Raw genomic sequence first — 21,646 nt, forward strand, 5'->3', positions numbered from 1 at the left:
TTTTGAATCTTGTTGTATTTTGTTTATAATTGTTGTTGCATTAAAAATTTCCTCTCTAGATACCCTAATATAGTTACGAAAGAAAGTTTAGAAGTGCTTCACTCTTATCTAGCGTTAGATAACACCGCTTCTCAAGGTAGATTATAAATATTATGTTAAAAAAAAAAAAAGAATTACGCTTTCCTTTTTTTTTTTTTTTAATGCCTTATTCTTTAACTTAATGCAGCTGCAGTTTTAAAAAGTATCGGCTACGATCACAACAATGACTTTGAAAATCGTTTTGCTCTTAAAGGAACTCAACCTACTTTCCCACTGGAGATAGGTAAATCCTGGTATTTGGTATGAGCCGTAATTTTTGTATTCATGTAATTTTGATAGTCTTTGTCGGGATCTGAAGTTTTTTTTTTTTAATCTATTTAACTAGGAGCTTCATGGTCTCAAGTTGAAAAAACAAGAGCTACTATGTTCTTGGTAAGTACATTTTAAGTGCAATTTGTTTTATTATATAGCAAGAGTTTTTTTGACTTAAATTTTATTATCTGAAATTAGGAAGTAATTTTAGATAGAGTTCTATTGTTATAAACATAATTATCTTTTTTTTTTATAAATTATCTTTTATTTAGACTCTTAAGTATTTGGACCATTTTGACGCTACTCATTGTGTTCCTCTACCTTCTCAATACTTTTTATTACCTTGGCAACATAAGTTAACTTGAAAAGTGCAATGCAAACCTAAACATTAAGTTATTGTCCAGTAAGGTCTTCGCCTCAGGACCTTACTTCGCCTCAGGACCTTACTTCGCCTCAGGACCTTACTTTCAAAATACTTAAATGTTTTTATGGATAATTGTAATTTTATGGTGAATGCGGTTGTGCATTAAAATTAAAGCCATAATAAATTTATATTTTACATGTTCATTCTGCCACTTAGAGAAAATATGCGAAGAGGTGTTTATTTTAAAATAGCGTTTCATTAAATGTGCTGCTTTTTTTTTTTTTTTTTAAAAAAAAAAACAACAAACAAACTGATAAGTGATGACTTTTTCTCTATATTCGATGATTCTTGATCGGGGCATTTTAGGAAGATTTTAATTAAATTAACTTTTTTTTTTCTGTGTTAAATTTCATCAATTGTAAAATTTTGCTCGAACTTGTAGAGGATATTTTTAACGTGAATATGAATTTGTGAATGTTGATATATCGTGAATATGTACGTTGTGAAAAAATATCAGATTATATGTCTTGATAACTATTGAAAATATTGAGAGAAGCATTTTGTTAAAAAGCATTTTTTTTGTTGCGAATACAACTCAATAGTGTTCTCTTAATTTGCTTAGTTTTCTAGATTTTCTATCTTATTAACTTTGAAATTGTAAAAACTGCTTTCTTTTCCAGGTTAATTGCAAACAAATGATTATAATGTCACTTCTAAGAAGGACTGTAATTTCGCCTTCCTATCTTTTCGGAAAATTAAAACCTAACATGGCATATAGTTCAGAAAGTAAAATGTCGTTAAAAACAGTTGACGAGTTATTTGAGCAACTTGTTAGTGGTAATCGAGCTACGCTCGCTACTACAATAACGTTAATCGAGTCTACAAAAGATTCTCATAAATGTCAAGCAGATACACTGCTTTCGAAAGCTCTTTCTTACCTTAAAGTTCGCCATGAAACAGCTGGTAAATCAACTTTCAGGATTGGACTCACAGGAGCACCAGGAGCTGGTAAAAGTTCACTAATCGAAACATTCGGTAAAAGGTTAACACGTGAAGGTCATAAAGTAGCCGTTCTTGCTATTGATCCATCGTCAGTTAAAACTGGTGGATCTTTACTAGGTGATCGCACTAGGATGGTTACGCTCTCACATGACCCAAATGCTTATATTCGTCCATCTCCAACTGCAGGAACACTTGGTGGAGTAGCAAAAAAAACCAACGAAGCAATTATTTTATGTGAAGCTTCAGGTTACGACATTATCCTTGTAGAAACAGTTGGTATAGGTCAATCAGAAGTTGCTGTAAGCGATATGGTTGACATGTTTGTATTGGTTATACCTCCTGCTTCTGGTGACGAGTTGCAAGGAATTAAAAAAGGAATTGTAGAAATGGTGGATTTAGTTTTAGTGAACAAAGCAGACGGTGATCTTCTTCCTGCCGCAAGGAGGATTCAGAGCGAGTATGCCAGTGCTCTTAAGTTACTTAGGCGATCCACTGATATTTGGCATCCAAGCGTTTATCCTGTTTCATCGTTATTTGATGAAGGCTTTGATAAAGTATGGAGCAACATGCTTGAATTTAAAGAGTTAATGCTTTTGAAAAATTTATTCTACTTAAAGCGGAAACAGCAAAATAAGGCTTGGATGTGGAGAATTTTGAGAGAAAATATTTTAGGGACTTTTACAAAAAACCAACAATTTCTTAAACAAATTAAAAACTATGAAATGTATGTCGAGGACGAATTAATGACACCAAATATGGCTGCGAACAATTTGCTGAAAATGTTTAACGATAATAAAGTCGAAAAATATTAAACCAATCAGTCAATCAAGACCTCATACTTGTTTACAGTTGTAATGTTATTCTATTGTTCAAGGCCAGCAGCAGTAAGTCAGACCTTTTAAAATGAATCGTAAACTAAAAGGACTTGACGTTCTAAAGAAGTGCATTGGTATTAAGTTTAATTGGAGACTTTCAGTCTGAACTTAAAAAGATAAAGCATAGATTACATGCTGTCGAAAAGTAGTTCTTGTACTCATCTGGTGCATGAAATGCCTGACTCGAAGTTGGGTGCTTTTGAATATTTTCATGCCCAAGTTAGAGCGCTTCTTACTTACAAGCTGGCACTGATTTATTTGAGCCTTATTTTAGGGAAATATTTTACTTGTTTTCGACCGAAATATATTTTTTACCAACAACCTATTTATCTTATGGAATGGGTAATTTGAAAAAACTATCGAATTTGTGAACTTACAATAAACAAGAATGCGTTACTAACGAACGTTTGTCTCGCTTACTTATTTATTTTTTCTTATTATTTTTTTATAGTGGTTTTATATTTACATCAAATTCTAACTATATATCTGAACAAGAGTTCAAAATTTTTTACATTCCTCAGGCATAAAATTTGAAATCTTTTCATATATTGGGCCATTTAACATTAAATGACGTTGACTTACATATTGAGATAAGTGCTCTTGAAGTATTACATTAAATTCAATAATGAAAATGAAATAAAAACTAAATTCGCTACGGTAGTTGTAGTTTCCACTTTGCTGTAATAATATTACCTTTTTGCTCACTTTTCGTAATCATAAAGAAATTTTTACAATTTTTCAGTTTAAAATCTCTTGTTTCAGATATTGTTGTTAAATTAGGCTTTTTTTCTTCAAATATCTTCGATAAAGTCATATTTTGATAAATTGATTCGAAGCATTTAAAACAACGAGCAGTTTTATCTAACACAAATGAAGGTTTGAGTTATTTTTACGTAATTACTTTAGACTCGAAGAAGTTACAAAAGGTTACATTAATAAATCTTTATGGTTGTTTGTTTTGTGCGTTTTTGAAATACTATCAGTCTTTTTCACTTTTTAATATAGAGTGTGTATTTATATTACACCATTTATATTTGCGATAGACATTACAATTAGCTTATTACGGAAAGCCAAAAACATATCCGTGATGTTAAACAATGAAGCGTCGCTAAGTCATGAAAAAAAAAACGGATATGAACATATGCAACGCCATGTCATTTTCCTAATAAAAACAAAGCCGCTTTAGTTTTCGTTGTTTAGATATCGTTGGATTACTTTGCAAAAATCAATACCCAAGCGTTCCGTAATTTACAAACTATTTCAAATCATAAAACAAACAAGTAGAAAATTCTTAGGACATGTTTTTAATTCAACCTGGCTAAGTGGTGGCATTAAAAAATTCTACGAATATTTTGTATAAAAACATTCAGAGAACATGTCACTCAGCGCCATTTCATAAAGAATATAAATTCTGTATAGACGCTAGTTGCAATATTGTTTTGTAACATGGTAATACGTGGTATCCAAAATCAATCTAATTATCAAATACATCTGATTGCAGTTTTATTGTGCATTTATTGGGCGCGAGATGTCAACAGTGTTTTGCGAGGTAACCTTTAGGGTTATTTATTGAAATATTAGGAGCTCTAATTTCTATTACAATATAAATTGGCGAGTTATCGCAAAAATGTTTTTAAGTCATAAAATCTGAGATACTGGTCTATTGTAAAATCGCTGATGTTTTATTTTGAATAAAGATACTGATCTTTCACTGCTACAACTATCTTTTTTGTTAACAATTCTTTTAATTTAATTGAAATAAGTTTTTAATATTCAACTTTTAAAAAATTACTTTGTCAGATTAGTAGTCTATTAATCAACGTCATAATTAAAAAAAGTATTTACTTAAGCGTCAGACAGTATCTTTTCTTTATCTAAACAGTTTACACTTCCTCTCTGAGTTATACAGGATGTAAAAATATAACAGGATATTCCCACAGTTGTTTGAACAAAGCGCTACCTTGGTTTTTCTTAACATTTAAAATACTTTGTAGTTTCTCAATGTTATAGATGGTCCCAATTTAGTTCAACTAAATATCTAAACATGTTACGTAATTTACTTAGCACAGTAGTAGGATTGTCCTTTTTTCATTCTCGACCATTGGATAACTTTTAATTAAAATAAGCGTAACTAAACTTTTTTTTTTTTTTTTTTTTTTTCTTGATACTTTTACTTTACAAAATTACCGTAATGAAGAAACTTGAGAGCAAGCCATATTTAAACAAAAGCAAACTTTAAGGATTTTTACGCCAATATTTTTCTATCGAAAAGTATTAGAGATGAATCCAATCAAAATATTGAAATAATATAGCCATTTTGGCTCACGATTTTATTTTTTGGAATGTCAAATTTAAAGCAACATGTAAAAAAACATCTACCTTAAAAAAATAATTTGCAAATCTTAATGAGTAAAACGACTTTGTCAGTTCATGTAAATATTAATTTTTTAAACAAAGTCGATAAAAGTTCTTTTCTAAATTCGAATGTTCCTTTCTATTCGAAATTCAAAATGGAAGTCCAACGTTGACTATTTTTTTTATTAAAAATGTGTTATTTTTTTTAGTTAAAGGTTTCGAGAATAGTAACTTTAGCTCTTTTTTAATTAATGAATTATAGAATTCGGTAAATTGATTGTCTGATCAGATTTCTTAGTCTCACTTAGTAACGAAAACTAACTATAATAATGTGGACGTCTTTGTTCCAGTTGTTGTTGTTACAACTATTTCTGAATATAAAATTCTTTTCAAAGTAGCAGATTACTTAAGTTTGGTTAAGCAAATATATTTATTTGTTACTTCAGGCTCTATTGATATTATCAAGACTTTTCATTTATCTAATCGCAATAGTTACTTCAAAACAATCCAAGGATTTTGTCCTGATAGACCATCAAATGGAAAATCTTTAGGAGATATTTCCTTGATGACATTAAAACCATTTAGTGCGTCACAAATTTTGGTAGAGCACTTTTCAACAAATCAAATTTCATTTCTTGCTACAGTTAAACTTGCAGAATCACTTACAAATGAGTTTTACCTTCTGCGTTTTATATACTCTGACAAATGGATTGGTTTAAGAATTGGAACTTCATTAAGTATAGACTTTTATGATAATATACTCAACTCCTATGAGTTTGATATTGAATTAAAAGACAACACCTGGCATCGACTTGGTCTTTCTATTGATGAAACCATACTGGAGTTCTTTTCAGATTGTAAATTAATTGGAAGCTTCAACATGACTGCTTCATTACTTATTGTGTCAAATGATCAATTATCTATAGAAATCGGATACACTAAAGATAAAGAAAATGGTTTTGAGGTCAGAAATTTTAAGTTATTTTTTAGCATATTTGTTATGCAGGTAAAAACCTATGAAATATTAATTATAATTTAGAATTTTAAATATTTTAAACTTATTATTGTATGTAGTTTGTGCTACTTTTATTTTGTTCTTTTGTCTTTTTTATACAAATATATTAGTTATGTCTCATTATATATTTGTATTACAAAAGACAAATACAGTATAACATTTGATACATAAATTCTATATATAATATTTCCAGGGCTATCTTCAAGATTTGAGAGTTTCTTCTGACAAAATATCTGCATCTTCCTATTGTGACATGATCATGCCAAGCTGTGATATGCCTCAATTTATAGAGAGTGGGCCGACATTGATTCCACCATACTTGCCAGATCCTTTGGTCAGAAAAACATTTGTTATAATTTACACTTAACAAGGTTTAACAAACCTTAACAAACATATGTAAAACACTAAACAAAAAACATCTAGACTAATCAAAAGAAATTCTAGACTAATAGATTTTAGAGTTAGTGATTTCATTCTGCATTTAAGTATAAGGTTGTTTTTTATGTGTGTTCTATTTTTAGGCAAGATTCAAGTATTAATATAAATGTTTCTACTCACTGTATAGTTTTTTTGTTTTTGTGTAGGAAAACATAAATGTTGAACTTGGTAAAAGTCATTCAAACTTAAATCTAACTCTGGGATTACCAAATCTTGATAAAAATGTTTCAAATTCTCCTTTAAATTTGTCCATTTTATCTGACTCTCTACTGTTAGAAGATAAAGAAAATTCAGTTGAATTACAAAAAGGATTTCTTGGGGTATATTTAAGAATTTTGTCATTTTAAAATCAACGTAGTCTGAAATTTTAACCTAATTGTTGTATATTATCTTAATATCAAGTTTTATTTTACTGATGACCTTGTATTTCCATTAACTTTTGTTTTAAATTGTTTATTTTTTTGTTTTTTTTTTAAAGTGTCCTAAAGAACATGATGGTGAAAAAGGGGCTCAAGGATTTCCTGGTAGTAGGGTAAGTTTTTTTTAGATTTTTTTCTAAAAAAGTGAGAATGTTGGAAATCACCTAAATTAAAATAAAAATATTCATAAATAGTTTTTAAAATGTTTACAAATCATAGTATGAGTGCTTTTATAAATAATGTGTATACAGAGAAGTGTAATCACATGTGCTCATATTAGGTCATGTCTTTAAAATTTTTTTTTGAAAAAATGAAACATTACATACCACAGATGTTGCTATGCTCATTTAAAGTGAAAATGATACTTACGTGCTTGGGAAACATTTACTATATAACCATAGATTAAAAGTATATTAAGTTTTAACTGTTCAATCAAAGTTGGAAAATCACTAACTTTTTTGTAGTTTAGGCAATTTTTTAATGGGTTTTAAAATAGTTTCACTTTTTTTTAAACTCTGCCTTTTAAAAGGTCAGACTTTTTCAAAAGTCTAAATGTGTTGTATTTTGAATTAAAATGTAAGTTAGTTCCAGACCTTATGGAACTAACTTACATTTTAATTCAAAGTACAACACATTTGATATGTTAAATGAAGAAATGAGTGTCATAAAACCATAAATTTTTAAGGGAAATATTGGTCCGCAAGGCCCCCCTGGACAAAGAGGAGAAACAGGAGAACGAGTAGGTACATATACTAAATAAGTTTTTACTTAAACTTTCCTTGAATTTAACTTTCATAAATTGAAAGAATTTTAAGTCTAATTCAGTACTTTAGTTGTTTTTTTTGTAGATTTAATTTTCTTTTGATTAAATTTTTGCTTAGGGAGAGAAAGGAGCTGTTGGGCCAATTGGGTTGCAAGGTCCTATGGGTGAAAGGGTACATAAGTGCTAGCTTGTTTTTATTTTCTGAATATTTTTATTTTCTGAATATTTTTTTAATCATATATTAAAACTTGTTTAAATCTTTAGAAACAAAAATTTTTTTTAAGGGATTTCATGGAATGATTGGTTTACCTGGAAGACCTGGTATAAAAGGGGAACCAGTAAATTGATTTTTAAATAATGTTCCTTTATTTATAATGATAAATATCGTGGTATGTATTGTATACATTTATTCTTAAATAATAATATGTACATAGAACATAAAAATGCTATTTTTATTAGGGATTACAAGGGATACCTGGCCCACAAGGTGAGCCAGGACCAGAAGGGGAAAAAGTGAGTAGTTATTCAAATGGGATTTAAATGTATTGGTATTGAGATCCCAAGTATATATAAATTATATATAAAATATTTTTGTTATGAACTATAATAACTCTATTAAGCAAATTTTAATAAATGTTCCTTATACAGTTTTTAGTCTGTTTTTCCTAATGTCTTCTTAACATTTTTAATCCATTACTACTATTCCAGTCATTTTCTATATTTATCAATAATCAATAATTACATAACATTCACTTCATAATTATTGATAAATAAATTAGGTGAAGAAAATTGGTTAAATCTTGAAAACTTTTTAATACAAAACAAGACAATTACCTGTAGTTTATGTAAAAAATCAATTTTATAGGGAGATAATGGAGAAATTGGCCCTCCTGGACCTCCAGGTGAAAAGGTATTAAATATGTTTTTTATTTTTTTGTTTTCATCTTTGTTACAACTTTTATCCTACATATTTTTGATTAAACTCATTAACTAAAAATATTTCTATTTTTAGTAGAATTCATTATTATTATGAAAGATAAAAGTTTACAAGCATATTGAAATATTCTATTCAACTTAAAATATTTAATGTGCTCTTTAAATCTGATAAAACTAAAAATAAAAATTGATTTATTCTACATATAGTTTTAATAATATATAGTCATAAAAACAACTCAACTCAAATTATACATTTTGTTATATCATAGTTGTATGTGTGTGTGTGTGTTATAATTTATACTTGAGTAACTCATTTACTTTCTTAATATCAACTTAAACAAAAAATAAAACTCAACCATAGGAATATCTAATCTTGATGGGGCTTTTAAGAACACCTTTTTTACATTTGATATAAGTCAATCAAAATTAGGACAAACGCTTCATATTTGCTTGCATACTCTGTAAACCATGAGCTGGGCAAGTTAAATGTGTTGTTTTTGGGTAAAATCTTTTAATGTCTTATACTTCTTTTTGCTATACATGGTGCAGCATCTGAAATAAACAATACAGTAGAATCTTTCTCAAAACCTTCACTGATAAATCTTGACAAACTTGTCAAAAAGCCATGCAATATTATTATGGTTAGCCTTGTCAAGCTCTGCAGTGCTTAATAAGATTGGGTTTTGTGCTCCCTTTACTTTACTAAAAAATCCATAATATCCTTATTCCTAATTTTATATAGGGGTATGTTTGGTTACAAAGGTGCCACACAAATGCTCTGCAAGTTATCTTAGTTATTTCTGTGTAGATGTTGCTGCAGACTTGGTTTCACAAATATATGTTTTGTACTTCTTATGGTGCTGTTTGACAGTAAATATTTTATTTGCTGACACAGATTCATTGTATTCATTGCAAAACAAAATTTTCCTACCACTCTCAGTTTACATGAGTAGATAGCTTCATGTTTGATATTCTATAAAAATAAATTTATTTAAACTACTTTAATATCTTTAACTTGCTATATAAATATTATTTAAATAACAACTAATAATTCAATTGAACTTTTGAGTTTATTTTTTTAAAGAAGGTATTATTTCAAACATAAAATATTAGGCACAAAATAACTTTTATTCTGAAACAATCTTTCAATAGCTATAGTAATATATGCTTTATTTGTATTAATAACATTAACATTTAGAGGTTAATTGATTAATCATTTAAATCATAAATAAAAGTTTTAGATTACTCATCCATATCAATCAGCAACACATTTTCTAAAAGTAAAGAAATAAAGCCTAATCTATACAACAAACAACTAAACAATGGTGAAATGAAAATAATACACAAAAATCATGAAACTTCTTAATATACTAGAGAAGAATTATTTTAAAGTAAAAAGTTATTAAAAAATAGTATAAGTTAAAATCATTAACTTGATAAAGTTATGCTAAAATATGCTTTAGAATGTATAAATATGCAAAAATATGTTCCAACCAATAGGTCTCAAAGTGCAACTTTTTTAATACAGCAGACAAATTGCTCATTTATAATAAATTTTGTAGAAAAAAAAAATACATTTTTATGCTTTTGTTTACCCTTATGATGATAGTGAATGCAAAAAACCACAGATACATTCTGTCCTTTTTAATTAGGGTGCAGCTGGAGATCCAGGCATGCAAGGTCCAATTGGACCAAGAGGTTTACAGGTGGGATTTCATCTGTCCTAAAATGTTAATAATTGTATTTTTTTTTTAAAAAAAAAAGATACTTGTATTACTGTTTAATGTTAAACTTTTTTGTTATAAGTTGTTCCATATATCAATGTGATTATTATCATCAAGATCATAATCATTGTGATAAACTTCACTGTCCACCACATCTGCCATCAAATCATTATCATTGTCATCATCAGCATCATCATCAGCATCATAACAACAAATCTTTGATTTGGTTATAGCTTGCAATTCTGTGAATCATTCATAGGGATTTACTGGCCAACCTGGTTCACCTGGAAAGCGTGGTCCAATGGTAATTTTTTTTTTTTTTTTTTTTTTTTTATCTTTATAAAGCATTTCAAAATAAAAATCTTAAAAATAAATACTTATCTTTTTTAAATTGTTAACAGTTTGAATAGAAAAAATTCAAGGTTGAATGTTTGAATTATAAAATTTTGAAATGCTCTCTTAAAACTAGGGCCCAGTTGGTGAGCGAGGTCTACCGGGATTATTTGGTATTCCTGGAGCTAGGGTATCTATAATATTTTGATTTTAAATTTGTTTTACTACTCTTAAAAGTTGGTCATCTAAAGAAGATATGTTTGTTATTGTTCTTATTTTCAGTTTTATAATTTCTTTTTGAACTTTTACTGGTCACTTATTTTGTCAGGGATTCAGGGGTCAACCAGGAAATCCAGGTCTTCCTGGAGATAAGGTATATTGTAAATTGTATATAGTAAATTGCACAATTTTTTAAATTTAAAAGATTATATAGCTTTTTAAGTAATTTATTTAAAATGTTTTTAAAAGGGAGATCAAGGGTTACCTGGACAAAGTGGTCCTGCTGGAAATGATGGGGCGCCTGTAAGCTCTCATTTCTCTTCATCAACAATTGTAACAGCCTCTTTTTTTTTCTTTTTTTATTCTTAATAGACCATTTTCTTTCAGCATTATTTTGAAACTATTTCTAGGGCTTGCCAGGTCCAGAAGGGCTTCAAGGGGACAAAGGAGAACAAGTAGGGATCTTCAAGTTGATTTCTGCTTACTGCTAAATGGATGTTTCTATAATTTCTTTTGTTTTTTTAAATTTCTTGCTTTAACTAAGTCATCATAAACAAAGTTGGCATTAGAAAACCCAAGAATCACACTAAATAGGGGTATCGATTGAGTTTTTTTTATTATAAAAATTAAACTACTTTAACCCCTTAAACCTTTAAAAGTCACTTTTTGTTAGATTAAACCAATATTGTAAAACAAGGTTACTTTCAGATAAGTCAAGTCTATGGCTTCTTAATACATTCATTTTTATCAAAAAGTATTTGTTCATTATTTTTCAAAAAAGTGTAACATTTATCTTGTATTTTCTTAACAAATGAGCCATATTTCAAGTTTCAAGTTTCAAATCATTCCAGAGTACTCATCTTTATTTCATAGTTAACCAAAAGTATATAAACACTTTAGTTGATTTAACATTAATGTTGATATTTACTGCATAGTTCATTTCATTCAGAATTTACTATGATGTACAGTTAGAACTTATTTAACCATTAATTTGCTATATAATCATTTATTAAAATATTTACCTATCTGTCAGGGTTATGGAAAGCATTGTAGAACTTAACTAGCTTCATTGATTTCTAAGCTCAACCAGCTCCTGATCTTTTTTCAGACAAACCTGACAAAGGCTGAAATGGCTGAACAGGAGTTCACGAATGCAAAAAATTCACAGAACTTGGATTTTTTTTCATCTGATAGGTATGAGCTGACTTCTCTTTTATGACTGATCATCATTGGGGTGGAGAAAGGCTTGTTTGTAGAGAATCTGAAAACATGCTTTTAGGGAGTTTTTCTTGGTTCTTGAGATATATACAATAATGATGTACACAATTAACTTATAAAATTCAGTTTTTTTTACCAGCCTGAGTTCTCATGTACTGGATAATTGATACTTTCCGCTCATCAAATTTGTGGTGATTTGTCATATAAGCCAGAAAGTAAAAGGGTTGTATACCTGCTCCAAATCTCTTTTTGATTGCATCATGGTGGTGGGCTAGATTGTCATTCTTTATCAGTGAGTACCAGATGTGAACAACATCAAAGAGATGACAAGACTCCGCTTGCATTTGTCTAGAGCAGCTCTAAATGACTTTATTTGTCCAAGAAAATTGCTGGTTTTGCTATCTAACCCAATGCTGTCAATCAAGTTTCTAAGCATGCAACCTGCAAGTTCCAATCTATATCAATGAGTAACTATTCCATGCACTACTCGTTCTCCTTTATCAGTCCATCAGGAAAATGGACATTTTTGAAATACTTTTAAATTTCCACAATCCGCTTCAGGATGGCAGACTTAGCATAACTGGTAACTCCATCAGAGCCAGCTCCCTCATCTTTACCATATTGGCTTATTATCTTTGTAGATAGCAAATACATCTTTGCCATATTGCTTTTACCTCTACCATTGCTTCATTGAAGAGCTTGAAGCAATAGTTTGCAGTTTCCTTCTCTGCTCCAAAATCAACAATGTAATGACCAAATAATTTTGTAAGTCAGTTCAAATGTTGTTAGCTGAATGCAGGATTTTAATCATCAACAAAACATTTCAAAATCATAAAACTCTTATTGATCTAAAGTTTGTTAATTTCACAAATCATTTTTAAGATCGTTTTATTAAAACAGTGAAATTTTACTAGGGTTTAACAGGTGCTCCTGGTGCAACAGGGTATCCAGGTGCAGAAGGAAAAAAGGTTAGTTATTTAAACCAACTTAACTTACAGACCAGGATAGAGAAAGTAAAACTAGTTTATCAAGTTCGGCTTTTGAATGTTTTTTTTTTTTTCAAAAAACATTGCAAACATTTGAAAGTGGTTGTTTGTGAAAAATGTAAATAATGGTATGCATTTTTTCTTACATCAAAGGGTGAAGTTGGTCCTGTTGGTTTGCCTGGTGTAAAAGGGGATCCTGTGAGTACAATTTAACAAAAATAGTCTTTAAAAAGTTTATGATACCAGTTTTAAAAGTTATTATGCATTCATAGAAGTTGGCTAAATTTGATTATTTTACTTACACAGGGTAATGATGGTGTTCCTGGTGAAAAAGGAATGAAGGGACCAAAAGGTGATCAAGTGAGTTTAGTTGTTGTTATGGGAAAATGAATTTTAGATATTAATTTTTTTCTTTTTTATAATTTTTCTTTTAAGCTGATGTTTTTATTTTTATCTATTAAATTATCATTTATGGTATTTTTATTACAGGGCATACCTGGTGACTTGGGTCAACCTGGACCAGAAGGGAGAATAGGGCCTAAGGTTGCTTTTTTAATCAATGTGATTTTTTAGGGTTAATCTTGATATCTTTGATGATTATTACGCTATTGTATGAACTCATTGCACCACAATGTTCCTCAGTAATTTAGTTTCTCAAGAGTTTAAGTGTTGTTTTGAATTTTCAAAATTTTCTGTGAAATTTTTTGTAGGAAATCTTTAATTATATTATAGGGACGCTTAGGTGTTCCAGGAATTCAAGGACCACAAGGTCCCACAGGTTCTAAGGTATCTAACATTTTTTAAAATATTATTTGAACATGAATCTCAAAAAAAAAGTTAAAAGTTTCATCTTTATTTTTTTCAAAAAAAAAAAAAAGAAAAAAAGAAAAGATGAATGAATTTAGTAACATTGTTATAGGGAGACCGTGGTCTTTCAGGGATACCAGGATTTCCTGGACAACCAGGGATGAAGGTTAGAGATTTGTTATTTTAAAAATGTAACACACAACTTTTTGACTATTTTTTAATTGTCAAAGATATTCTTCATTTTTCTTTATTTGATAGCTTATCTTCTGAGGCAAATTTTAAGTTTTATGATCATTATCCTGCATCAGATTACTAATTTAAATTGTCAAGGAATTAATTGTGTTAACAAGGAAACAATTTTAAATATATATACTTGTCTTCTTAGGGTGACATTGGTAATGATGGATTTCCTGGTGATGTAGGACCTAAAGGAGCAAAAGTGAGATTTTGTATCTATTTACATCCTAATATTTTTTATTTTATTGTGCTTAATGTTTATACATAGTAATATACTCTAGTTTACATTCAAAATAATTTGTAGTTACAGGATGATATTTATTTAAAAAGTTACAAAGTATTGTTAAAAATCAATGTATATATTAATTTTTAGTAAAAGCTAGGGCAACCAATACCACTCCTAAATTGTATTTGTCAATTTGATTAGGAAAATTAGTCTAAAAGTTTGTTTTCCTAAAGCACAATTAGTTGAAAATATATTCCATTGTCAATTCAATTAGATACTTTTCAATTTTTTGATAAATCCCTGACACTCATATGGGTATGGACATACCACTCTGGACTTTAAATCCAGATATGTATCAAAATTGTTAAATCAAATTTAGAGTGACTTTAAAGTTTATTTGACAAATTGATTTGATAAGTTCTTTTCAATTTATCAAAAATCAGTATCTAAAATGAAACCAAAGTAATAAATTAAAAACAGTTAATTATTTTTTAATAATGTCTGTACTGGTGGTGTTTTCTATTTTCAATGACAAAACATTTTAACAGGTAATTTGCAATTTCTTTAGTTAGGATAAGATGTTGGATGCTTTTCTGTCTCTTTTATTTTTCTTTCATTAACTATCAGTATTAAACAAAGTCCAATACTGAAAATCATCTAGTAAAAAACTGATGCTTGGTTTTAGTATTATCGATATTGGATGCACTGGTAAAAGCTGCTTTGAATATTTTGTGCATTAGTTACTAAACTAAGCTTACTAAAATCCCTTGAACTCTTATCATCTTAGTTGAAACACAAGAAGCATTTGTGTTTCACTTTCAATCTTTTTAACTATTCTTTTCAAAAAGCTTTTGCATATTTGTTTATGAGGTTAAAACTAAAGTGGGGTAAAGTAACCTATAAGTTTTCTATAAAACTATAATGGGAGTGAAGTTACCTACAAAAGTTGTCTACAAAAAATTTAGTCTGATCAATCAATAATAAAATCAAAAAACCATTCATACTTTAAATATAAAGAGAAACTATTAAAATCTTTTAAAGTTAATTGTTTCATATTTGAATTTTTTTATTAAATAGTTTTTATTAAATAAAAGTTTAGTGTTTTTGACTCAACTCTTAATTGTTTAAGGGTGAGAATGGAGCTAATGGGATTCAAGGTGTTCCAGGACCTAGGGTAGGAGTTTGCAACTTTTGTTTGCTTGGTTATAGGAATATACTGCTTTATAAAAATAGTTGGTTCATTTGTCAAAGCTTTTTGCAATTTTATAATTTGCATGCATTTCATGAGAAGTTATATTTGTATATAACATTATTAAAGGGTGAAGTTGGAGAAAAGGGAATTAATGGAAAGAATGGGATGGATGGCGCAGAGGTAAGATTTTGTTTTAAAATAACCATTTTTACCTGTAATTTAATTACAATAATAATTTAAAACAAGCAAATTAAAACTTCATAAGTTTAAAAAAGTTTTTTAGTTTTTTTTAATTTTTTTATTTTTGGATAAGGGGAAAAAAGGAGAAGAAGGTGCACCTGGGGAAAAAGGACCAAAGGTAGTTTTCAATTTTTTTTCTTTTTTTTTTTTACCTAGAGAACAAATTTAAATTAAAAATGCTATGAAGTTTGTTTTGTTATTATTCTTTATGAGCATTTTTTTACTCTTTATCAATATATTTTTATCAATTTTAGGGATCAATTGGTTTTCAGGGATTGCCAGGGAGCATAGGTGTGCCAGGAAATGATGTATGTTTTTTTTACTCTTTAAAATTGTGTGATGTATTGTTTATTTGTTTACTTTTCCAATTATAAAGAACTTTGATCAATATACTTTCTTTTTTTTAATATAGGGGCCACCTGGACCAGTTGGCCCAATAGGGTTACCAGGACCAAGAGGAGATACTGTAAAATTTCATTAATTTAGTTACTTTTTAGTTTAATAAAAAAAAAGTTTTGTGATTTAAATAAAAAGCTAAGTTTGAAACATTTTAAACAATTAAAATGTTTATAATAACAGTTTTTAATTTTAACTTATTTAGGGTTTAACAGGTAAAACTGGTCTTCCTGGACCTCAAGGAGCTCCTGGAGAAAGGGTATTTTTTTTGGATTTATTTGTTTTAGCATATTTTAGTTTTTGAAAAAATTAATTTAAAAACTGGATTATTTGAGCAAAGGTTAAAGTAGCTATATTTATTTTACATTTTCTTTGTAATAAAGGCAATACTTTAAATGTTAGGGACAACCTGGTGAAAATGGGGCTAAAGGTGAACCAGGATTAATAGGAAAACAGGTGTGTAATATTTAATAATTTGTTTTTTTAATCAATATAATAAAATGTTAAACTTGTAAGAAATATACTTCTATTAAAAGGTATAACTTTTTATCATTGTTATAAAACTTGATTTAAGGGAAGCCCTGGAGATAATGGAGTGCCGGGTCCAGCAGGTAAACCTGGAATTAAGGTAACTTGCTATTTAAGTGACATTAAAAGAAAGTATATTTTTAAAATTTTTTTGTTATTTGATTTTATGGTTATAAAATATGAAATATTTTCATGAAATTCTAGATATATTCTTAGATAGCTGTTTGAAATTGGTTCTTTATGTTTCAGGGAGACCCAGGTTCTGCAGGAATCAAAGGAGAGTCTGGTGTTAAGGTAAGTATTTTTATTATCAATAAAAAAAATAGCGTTTTTTTTTTTCATTTAATGTTTTGATTTAACTTTTTTTTATTAACAGGGAAATAAAGGTAATGAAGGGTTAAAAGGTGAACCAGGAAAGTCTGTAAGACATTGTTTCATATCTAGAAATGCAATCTCTTGATTAGCTTTTATAACCTGTTGTAAACAAATTATCTGGAACCTTTTTCCAGTTGTTATATTTATGAATCCAATTTACATTATAGGGAATACCAGGTTTAAAAGGAAATGAGGGACCAATTGGGCCAGAGGGACCAGCTGTAAGATCAACTATTTGCTAATGCTTCAAATTTTATCATTAAAAGTTTAGTTTTTGTTTTAATTTTTAATACTCAGCTATTCTACCAAAATCAGACAATTAAAAGTCCAACAACTATAACATTTAGAGCACAATTTTTGAAATAAAAACAAAAAAAAAAGTAGTTATAATTAATAGATGTTTTTAGCAAGATATAGCTTCTTAAATGCTCTTCAGCTTTTTACTTTTTTTAAAAAAATAGTTTTATACAAGAGTATTTCATACACTATATTTAGATAATAGAAAGTAAAAAGGAATTGTTACTAGAATATTTTGATATATTGTTTTGTTATTTAAAAAGGATTTGTTTCAGGGACCTGCAGGATTGCCTGGAAAGCCTGGTCCACCTGGTGATGTAGGGGTTCAAGTGAGCTCTTCTTTTCTCTTTTTTCCTTTAAATTTTTTTAATAATTTTTTTCCATGTATTTGAAACTTATTTGCATATTTTAAGAACAATTTTATGATATTTTTTAAAACTATCTCAGGGTGCTCAAGGGTCTGCTGGGACACCTGGATTGCCAGGCCTTAAAGGAGACATGGTATGCTTTTTCTGTCCCTTTGTTATTTAAAATGCTTTTTTTTTTTTTTTTGATATTTTAAATAGTAGGTTTTTAAATAAGCCAAATTATTATACTCTTTTATTTTATATTAGTTTATTATACTCATTTATTTTACATAAATGAGTTTTTAAAATGTTATATTAATCATGCTTGGGGTTAATTCTTATAAGGGTGTTCCTGGTCAACCTGGAGAAGTTGGAGATATTGGAGCTAAAGGAGCTATGGTAATTTCTTAAATTTTTCAAGCTTTTAACATTCCCTTTTGAAAAGTTTGGAATGCAAATCAAGACAGTTAATCAAGAAAGATACATTTTAGAATACATATAGTTTGCATATGCATGAGGGGTTTTTAATTCCTATGAAAAATGTATGCATGTGTTTTGCACTTATAAAATATATAGCAAGAAGCATATAACTTAAAACTCAGCATTAAATATATTCAATTGAAAAAAAACAATAATAAAATGAATAATATAAATGTGTTTGAAAAAAATTTAGCCAATAAAGTTGATCTTCTATAAGACCAACCATTAATTTGGTATTTAGTTTGTAAGTACATGATGCATGTAAATTAAGAAGATAAAAACTGTATAATTTAAAGAAATACAATAAAGTTAATTTGTATATTTGTTTAATATGTGTTACTTTTTATTCTCTTATCAACAAGAAAGTTATTACTATTTAAGTTCATTATGGTTACAGTTTACAAAAATTCAAATTTAATACATTCATGACTTTCTGTGCAAATAATTTATTTAAAAAATCTTAGTAGAAAACATTCAAAGTGACAAAAGTGATAAGTAAATTTTTCAGATGTTAAAAGTTACTTTGTTTACCTTTGTTTTTAATCACATCATCACCCTATAGAATCTACTAGATTTTGATGTTGTATCAGGAGTATACCTAAGCATCCCGCACATTTTCCTAAAGCTCAGTGTGGCCTTTAAAATTTTTGTCGTAAATGATTTAACTCACCCTGAAAAATTAAGTTTTTTCTTACATTTAATTGCAATTTGGCATCTGACAGAATCCAAGACTTTTCTGTCTGACACTAAATTAATGTCATTATAAAGTACAACTGTCGTAACAATTATATTTTCATTTTAAAACTTTTTTTTTATTTGGCTTCTTTTTTAAATACATTTTTTGTTTCTTTAGGGTGTAACTGGCCTACCTGGTTTACCAGGTCTTATAGGTTTAGATGGAGATAAGGTTAATTTATTTTCCTAACTGAACTCTTAAATTTCAAATTAAAATAACAAAATACTGAATAAATTGATCACAAAACCATTGCACTATTGTGATGGTTTTGTTACATTGATTTATTTGATTTAGTTTTAAATTGAGTACAGCTTTTGATTGAGTGAAATAAAATATCTATTAAGGGAGATAATGGTTTACCTGGTATTCCTGGTAATGATGGAAAGCAGGGTGAACAGGTATTTTATTGTCATATTTTCTTCACACATGCTTATGAATTTATTCAGTGTGCATGTTTTTAGTATATTTTTGTAATCCATATGTTTTCTGTATGATTTAATGCATGTGCTTATAATCAGGAGTTTTTATGTGGAAAATTTATACTTAATTATTTTAATTAGGGTGAACCTGGTCCTATGGGATCTCCTGGTCCAAGAGGTTTTCCTGGTGCTGTGGTATGTATTTATTGATATTAAAGCTAAAAATGATAAAGTTTATGATAAAAAGAATTTTAAATCAATCTCTCAAATTTTTAGTAATAGTTTTTATAAAATTTATTTAAACCTATTTTAGGGTTTGCCTGGTGATAGAGGTATTCAAGGGGAGCCTGGTATTGAAGGAAGTAAGGTATATTATTTAATGGCTTTGTCTACATTAGAAATTTTAATGATTTGGTGTCTTTTTCAAAGTTATGTTTATTTTTATTTGGTTTTACCATAGTTTGTACTTAATTATGTACATAAATTACCATAGTTTATGCACTTATTTTTATACCATAATTTGTACATCTAGTAATATACCAAGAATGTGTATGTATATAGGGTGTTTAAAAACTAATGCACAATTTTAACATAAGCTAGCAAAAAGAAAAAACAATCAAACTACAGTAAATTTTATTTCAAAAATACAACTAAATTAGGAATATTTTTTCTAGTTTATATGCTCAGAATGACCTCCATTTTCTTGCACAACAGTTTCCTAATGGGCCACCAAATTTTCAATGGCTGTAGCTGTTTTTTCTTGTGAAATGCTTACTACTGCTTGCTCAATGCAATTTTCTTTAGACCATACAATGCAGTTCTTTGTATTTATTTTGCCATTGATATAGAAGTGGTATTTATCAGTCAACAATGCTGAGTCTAAAATGTTCTTGTTTTGAAGCAGCCAATTAGCAAAATGAAGTCTGTTTCTTTGAATTTATCAACTAATCTTTTGATGCTGTGTATGGTGAATGGGTCTTTTGTTAAACCATGCGCTTGTTTAAACTTTTGTAGTTTGAACTTTTGTAGAACTGTATTCTCAAAAATAACAATCTTAGGTATATAAATATTCCTTATATATGTTTAAAAAAAAAACATTCTAAAAAATTATCATTGGCTAATTAGTAGCAGATAAATGAAGTTGTGCGATACTTCTTGAACACCCTCTAGAAATATAAAAATAAACATATAATGATATACCATAATTTGTGTCTATAATAATTTACCATAATTAATGCTAATCATAATATACCATAATTTACTTATATAACAATATACATAATTTGTGCATATAATAATGTACCATAATTGTACACATAGTAATATACCATTACTTTATTTATAGTTTGTTAATCTATAATTAGTTTCACTTCGTCATGTTTAAAAATTTAGCTGAAAAGTTTTTAATTGGTCAACTTTATTTTGTTAAAGTAAATCTAGGATATCTTTATAAATTGTGTTTTCAGGGATTGCCAGGATCAAGAGGATTAACTGGAGAACAAGGGCCTCCTGGAGATGTTGTAAGTATTTTTTGAACTGTTGTTGACAACTTAGTTGTTTACATTTTACAAAATTAATCTAAAACTCTAAGAATAAAACTAATTTTTTTTTAGGGGTTTCCTGGTAAAAAAGGGTTACTTGGGGAACCTGGAGAGCAAGGAGACAAAGTATTTAGATATTTTATAGTTGGTCTTATAATGTTATCATTAAGTACTGTATTCTTTTAGATCTTAAAGCTGCCATTATAAACTCCCATAAGTTTGTTTATTTGTTACCTAAGTTATGCATGCAAAAGAAAAAACATTTAGAAATTTTAGCTGTGTTAACTTGAGCCAATTTACCCAGCAATCAAAGTCATACCTTATGGCAGAGAAGATGCAAAGAAAGGGTCAAAAAGCAGTAAGCAAAGCAACTAAGTGGCATGTATGAAAATGGCTCCATTTACTTTTTGAGAAATGCTCAGAAATACTCTTAAAACTTGTATTTAGACAAGTGTTATCCAATGTGAATCTGGGTCCAGAAGTCACAAAATATCTAGAGAATGTGAAAACAACCCAATATTTTGTTAAGTGATTTTAGTCAAAAGCTATTGAAAAGATAGAAGGGTTTGATGAAGGGTTTGATGAAAAACATACTTCTTCAAATACAGTTAGAAAAATTTTGCTTAGGAAAAATATAGTGTATTTGCAACCAATAGAAAACAAATACTGTTACCCTGATATAGACAAAAGATTAAAGTGATTTGTCTATGGAAAGGTGGATGAAAACAACTTTTATGTTGTAAACAAGAGGCAAAGTTCTTTTGAAAAAGAATATCTGAAAAATGCTGTTATACTAAGGTTGCATGGTAGAAAGTGGGAGCATTAAT

At 28.5% G+C, this 21,646-nt stretch overlaps 2 protein-coding genes and 1 pseudogene across 6 annotated transcripts in view; all 3 read left to right on the forward strand.

Moving 5' to 3' along the window:
* The window catches only part of LOC145181723 (phosphatidylserine lipase ABHD16A-like), a 29,708-nt gene extending 28,423 nt beyond the window's left edge, over window positions 1-1,285 (forward strand). The window contains exons 17-20 of the mRNA XM_090073534.1: window positions 60-136; window positions 227-322; window positions 425-471; window positions 624-1,285. Coding sequence (XP_089929660.1) covers window positions 60-136; window positions 227-322; window positions 425-471; window positions 624-716 — 313 coding nt within the window. The 3' untranslated portion in view covers window positions 717-1,285. The remainder of the gene's footprint in view (window positions 1-59; window positions 137-226; window positions 323-424; window positions 472-623) is intronic.
* Window positions 1,286-1,366: 81 nt separating this feature from the next.
* Window positions 1,367-3,317, forward strand: LOC145181725 (methylmalonic aciduria type A homolog, mitochondrial pseudogene; annotated as a pseudogene). The gene has a single exon (XR_016447795.1). The product of XR_016447795.1 is annotated as a methylmalonic aciduria type A homolog, mitochondrial pseudogene (transcript).
* A 353-nt stretch (window positions 3,318-3,670) lies between these two features.
* LOC149877137 (uncharacterized) overlaps window positions 3,671-21,646 on the forward strand; it is a 29,473-nt gene continuing 11,497 nt past the window's right edge. The window contains exons 1-43 of one of the 4 annotated variants that reach the window (XM_090073530.1): window positions 3,671-4,141; window positions 5,394-5,911; window positions 6,156-6,296; window positions 6,547-6,720; window positions 6,879-6,932; window positions 7,505-7,558; window positions 7,701-7,754; window positions 7,867-7,920; window positions 8,042-8,095; window positions 8,448-8,492; window positions 10,171-10,224; window positions 10,502-10,546; window positions 10,712-10,765; window positions 10,904-10,948; window positions 11,044-11,097; window positions 11,205-11,249; window positions 12,927-12,980; window positions 13,152-13,196; window positions 13,305-13,358; window positions 13,488-13,541; window positions 13,731-13,784; window positions 13,918-13,971; window positions 14,191-14,244; window positions 15,398-15,442; window positions 15,587-15,640; window positions 15,774-15,818; window positions 15,955-16,008; window positions 16,113-16,166; window positions 16,302-16,355; window positions 16,499-16,552; window positions 16,671-16,724; window positions 16,874-16,918; window positions 17,001-17,045; window positions 17,167-17,220; window positions 17,572-17,625; window positions 17,744-17,797; window positions 17,989-18,042; window positions 18,977-19,030; window positions 19,204-19,257; window positions 19,420-19,473; window positions 19,592-19,645; window positions 20,745-20,798; window positions 20,892-20,945. In XM_090073530.1, the coding sequence (XP_089929656.1) occupies window positions 4,039-4,141; window positions 5,394-5,911; window positions 6,156-6,296; window positions 6,547-6,720; window positions 6,879-6,932; window positions 7,505-7,558; window positions 7,701-7,754; window positions 7,867-7,920; window positions 8,042-8,095; window positions 8,448-8,492; window positions 10,171-10,224; window positions 10,502-10,546; window positions 10,712-10,765; window positions 10,904-10,948; window positions 11,044-11,097; window positions 11,205-11,249; window positions 12,927-12,980; window positions 13,152-13,196; window positions 13,305-13,358; window positions 13,488-13,541; window positions 13,731-13,784; window positions 13,918-13,971; window positions 14,191-14,244; window positions 15,398-15,442; window positions 15,587-15,640; window positions 15,774-15,818; window positions 15,955-16,008; window positions 16,113-16,166; window positions 16,302-16,355; window positions 16,499-16,552; window positions 16,671-16,724; window positions 16,874-16,918; window positions 17,001-17,045; window positions 17,167-17,220; window positions 17,572-17,625; window positions 17,744-17,797; window positions 17,989-18,042; window positions 18,977-19,030; window positions 19,204-19,257; window positions 19,420-19,473; window positions 19,592-19,645; window positions 20,745-20,798; window positions 20,892-20,945 (2,961 nt within the window). In that variant the 5' untranslated portion in view covers window positions 3,671-4,038. Of the gene's footprint in view, window positions 4,142-5,393; window positions 5,912-6,155; window positions 6,297-6,546; window positions 6,721-6,878; window positions 6,933-7,504; window positions 7,563-7,700; window positions 7,755-7,866; window positions 7,921-8,041; window positions 8,096-8,447; window positions 8,493-10,170; window positions 10,225-10,475; window positions 10,547-10,711; window positions 10,766-10,903; window positions 10,949-11,043; window positions 11,098-11,204; window positions 11,250-12,926; window positions 12,981-13,151; window positions 13,197-13,304; window positions 13,359-13,487; window positions 13,542-13,730; window positions 13,785-13,917; window positions 13,972-14,190; window positions 14,245-15,397; window positions 15,443-15,586; window positions 15,641-15,773; window positions 15,819-15,954; window positions 16,009-16,112; window positions 16,167-16,301; window positions 16,356-16,498; window positions 16,553-16,670; window positions 16,725-16,873; window positions 16,919-17,000; window positions 17,046-17,166; window positions 17,221-17,571; window positions 17,626-17,743; window positions 17,798-17,988; window positions 18,043-18,976; window positions 19,031-19,203; window positions 19,258-19,419; window positions 19,474-19,591; window positions 19,646-20,744; window positions 20,799-20,891; window positions 20,946-21,646 lie in introns of those variants that run through there. The other 3 variants (XR_016447793.1, XM_090073531.1, XM_090073532.1) reach the window with 3 other exon arrangements.

The sequence above is a fragment of the Hydra viridissima genome, unplaced genomic scaffold, assembly GCF_058129835.1.
Source record: "Hydra viridissima isolate aposymbiotic clone 2 unplaced genomic scaffold, HvirCarnegie_v1 scaffold_16, whole genome shotgun sequence".
NCBI classification, from domain to species: domain Eukaryota; kingdom Metazoa; phylum Cnidaria; class Hydrozoa; order Anthoathecata; family Hydridae; genus Hydra; species Hydra viridissima.